The sequence below is a fragment of the Fragaria vesca genome, linkage group LG6 (genome assembly GCF_000184155.1).
Source record: "Fragaria vesca subsp. vesca linkage group LG6, FraVesHawaii_1.0, whole genome shotgun sequence".
Classification (NCBI taxonomy): domain Eukaryota; kingdom Viridiplantae; phylum Streptophyta; class Magnoliopsida; order Rosales; family Rosaceae; genus Fragaria; species Fragaria vesca.
Window position 1 is genome coordinate 36,734,236 of NC_020496.1, and position 3,796 is coordinate 36,738,031.

Genomic DNA, 3,796 nt, shown 5'->3' on the forward strand with positions numbered 1-3,796 from the left:
TTTCAAATAGTAGGTATATATGAGTAGATTATCTCTACAAATTTTCAGCTAATTTGGTGATCGTTAAGGTATCAAAAATGAATTAAATTAATGAACGAACTGAAACTGTTCAACCTGAACCGTTCGTGTTCTTAGTTCTAAATCACAGTTGCATGCCTTAACGATAACCAAATTAGCTGAAAATTTATAGAGATGATCTACTCATATATGCCTAAAAGCTGAATGGTTAAGATGAGAAAATATGATCGAAAATTGGGTCAATTAAGGAAATCCATACCTTTTGAATAAATAAGGAGGTTTGGACCTGATAATAATTGTGTGTGTATATATATATACATATTAGTGGTGAAATTCACACTTCTGATTTTACTATTCACACTCCATATTTCTTATGAGGATTTCAACCAAATAGTAAACTCCAGGAGTGTGGATTTCATTCTCCATATATATAATATACAGTGCAAGGAACTCTTAAGTGAGGACATGCAATTCTCCTTGGGCACATTCAAGTATTCAACTGTGTGTTTATTTAATTATTTGATCATGGTTGGATGACTAAATCTGTTTCCAATATAGCTTACAGTGCACACACAGAAACATGTATTTCACAAACATGTAGCAAACACGTGTATATGTATCAAAATTTTATCTTTCAGATGGAGACAGATTGTCTGATATTTTAGTTATACCAGGTCCAGGCTCTTCCTGCTGAATACCTGAAGCAAGGGGAACTTGAAACTTTGGTACCGGTTTGGTCTAAGGCCCTCGCCGGTGCAGCCTCAGATTATGTCCAGAGCAGAAGTTGTGATGGAGGGAATAACAATTATGGTCACATGCAAGGGAAAGGTGGAAGAGTTCTGAAGCGTTTAATCCGTGAATTTGCTGATAGCCACCGGAATACACCAAACTTGACTTGATGACCGCACAGATTTAGGTATATCATTGTTTTATCGCAGAGGATTTGCTGTTGGGGGCCTTTTGATTCATTGACAGCTGGTATCATAAGTTGCGGTAGTAAGGTGCTGGCTTTTATTCAGGCTTCCCAATGAGTAACTAATTATCTGTACAGCGATCCCTTGCCCAATTTTGACAGGAACAAAACAAGACTATTATTCTGATTGTTTCAAGTTTTTTCATGATCAAGTTGGTCAAAATAGGAGCAGCTCGAGATGACAATTTGAGCTTTGTAAAAAAGAAGTGAAAAATGAAATCATGATTATTACAAAGAGCATAATTGAAATCATGACTATTAAACGATCCCACTTTGTTAGAAAAAGTAGGTGCGAAACTATGTAAAATGTTCTTACCGTATAGATTCATTGGAATGGGGAATGAGATGTTTAAATTAGTACTAAATGGATATTTTCCTAATATGGGAAATTAATAAATAAAAATTAAAAAAAAGAAGACAAGAAATAAGAATGTGTAACCATCTGATTCAGTAAAATTGGTTGAGTTGCATGGTATGAAAACTCCACGTCTAACATTTGAGTCTCGACTCTCACCAGTTTGTGGCCAGCACACTCGAGACTCAAGAGTCCTTTGCAAAGTGAATTGCATTGTGACCATCACTATGCAACACAAAATTCTCTTGTTTGACCAATTCCTCTAATAGCCTCTTAATCACACCATTTCCTAACATCTTTTGAACCATTTATGTATCAAAAATTCGTATCTTTTATCATTTTACTCGCGAACGAACTAACTTAAATTACTCACGACTAGAAATCATGATTTGATAATTGAAAAAGTTTGGTTAAAAAATAACAACATTCAATTTTGACCGAAAAAACTGTATGCTATAGTAGGAGGTTTTGAGCTGAAATCAAGTGGAACTCGTATACACTAATCCAATTGATATTTTCAGGTTTTGTCAGTTCGAAAAGTTCTTAGATATGATGTTTTGATAATAGAGAAAGTTTGGTTCAAAAATAACAACGTTCAATTTTGACCGAAGAAACCATGTGTAAGGGGTTTTGGGCCAAAATCAAGCGGAACTCGTATCACTAATCCAATTGAGATTTTCATGTTCCGTCAGTTCGAGAAGTTCTTAGATATGATGATTTGATAATTGAAAAAGTTTGGTTAAAAAATAACAATATTCAATTTTGACCGAAAAAACCGTGTGCTATAATAAGAGGTTTTGGGCTGAAATCAAGCGGAACTCGTACACACTAATCCAATTGAGATTTTCGGGTTCCGTCAGTTCGATAAGTTTTTAGATATGATGATTTGACGATAGAAAAAGTTTGGTTCCAAAATAAGAACATTCAATTTATTCACATGCTTTGTGTACTCTTGCTTTAATTTCCTCACTCTAGATGTATGATTTAGGTTTTCCCCTTCTTAATCTATGTTTGGTGTGTTGGAATTGGAATATTGAATTAGAGAATTTGTATTTCAATTTATGTTATAGCATGAGTATGGTGGAATTTGGCCATTACATATATCTATTTTGAGTATTATTACCCTTGATTGTTGGAATAGTATTCAGATTAAGATTTTAGGGTTCTATCAGTTCGAGAAGTTGTTAGAGATGATGATTTGATAATAGAAAAAGTTTGGTACAAAAATAAGAACATTCAATTTTGACCGGAAAAACCGTGTAGTAAGGGTTTTGGGCCGAAATCAAGCGGAACCCGTACACACTAATCCAATTGAGATTTTCGGGTTCCGTCAGTTCGAGAAGTTCTTAGATATGATGATTTGAGAATAGAGAAAGTTTGGTTCAAAAATAACAACATTCAATTTTGACAAAAAAAACCGTGTGCTAGAGCAAGGGGTTTTAGGCTGAAATCAAGCGGAACTCGTATACACTAATCTAATTGATATTTTCAGGTGCCGTCAATTCGAGAAGTTTTTAGATATGATGATTTGATAGTAGAAAAAATTTGGTTAAAAAATAACAATATTCAATTTTGACCGAAAAAACCATGTGCTATAATAAGAGGTTTTGGGCTGAAATCAAGCGGAACTCGTACACACTAATCCAATTGAGATTTTCGGGTTCCGTCAGTTCGAGAAGTTTTTAGATATGATGATTTGACGATAGAAAAAGTTTGGTTCCAAAATAAGAACATTCAATTTATTCACATGCTTTGTGTACTCTTGCTTTAATTTCCTCACTCTAGATGTATGATTTAGGTTTTTCCTTTCTTAATCTATGTTTGGTGTGTTGGAATTGGAATATTGAATTAGAGAATTTGTATTTCAATTTATGTTATGGCATGAGTATGGTGGAATTTGGCCATTACATATATCTATTTTAAGTATTATTACTCTTGATTGTTGGAATAGTATTCAGATTAAGATTTTAGGGTTCCATCAGTTCGAGAAGTTGTTAGAGATGATGATTTGATAATAGAAAAAGTTTGGTTCAAAAAATAAAAACATTCAATTTTGATTAAAAAAAAACCGTATGCTATAACAAGTTGTTTTAGGCTGATATCATGCAAGTCTCATATACACTAATCGGAATAAGATTTTCACGTTCCGTCTGCTCGAGAGGTACTTAGAAATGATGATTTGGTAATAGAAAAAGTTTGGTTAAAAAATAAGGACATTCAATTTTGATTGGAAAAACCGTATGCTATAGCAAGAGGTTTTAGGCTGATATCAAACAAGTCTCATATACACTAATCAGATTAAGATTTTCGCGTTTTGTTTGCTCGAGAGGTTCTTAGATATGATGATTTGATAGTAGAAAAAGTTTGGTTCAAAAATAATAACATTCAATTTTGATCGGAAAAACCATGTGCTATAGCAAGGGGTTTTGGGCTGAAATCAAGCGGAACTT

At 33.5% G+C, this 3,796-nt stretch overlaps 1 protein-coding gene across 1 annotated transcript in view; it reads left to right on the top strand.

Annotated features, from left to right (window-relative positions):
* LOC101307909 (transportin-3-like) overlaps positions 1-1,378 on the top strand; it is an 11,929-nt gene extending 10,551 nt beyond the window's left edge. The window contains exon 24 of the mRNA XM_004304533.1: positions 684-1,378. Coding sequence (XP_004304581.1) covers positions 684-917 — 234 coding nt within the window. The 3' untranslated portion in view covers positions 918-1,378. The remainder of the gene's footprint in view (positions 1-683) is intronic.
* Positions 1,379-3,796: the final 2,418 nt, after the last annotated feature.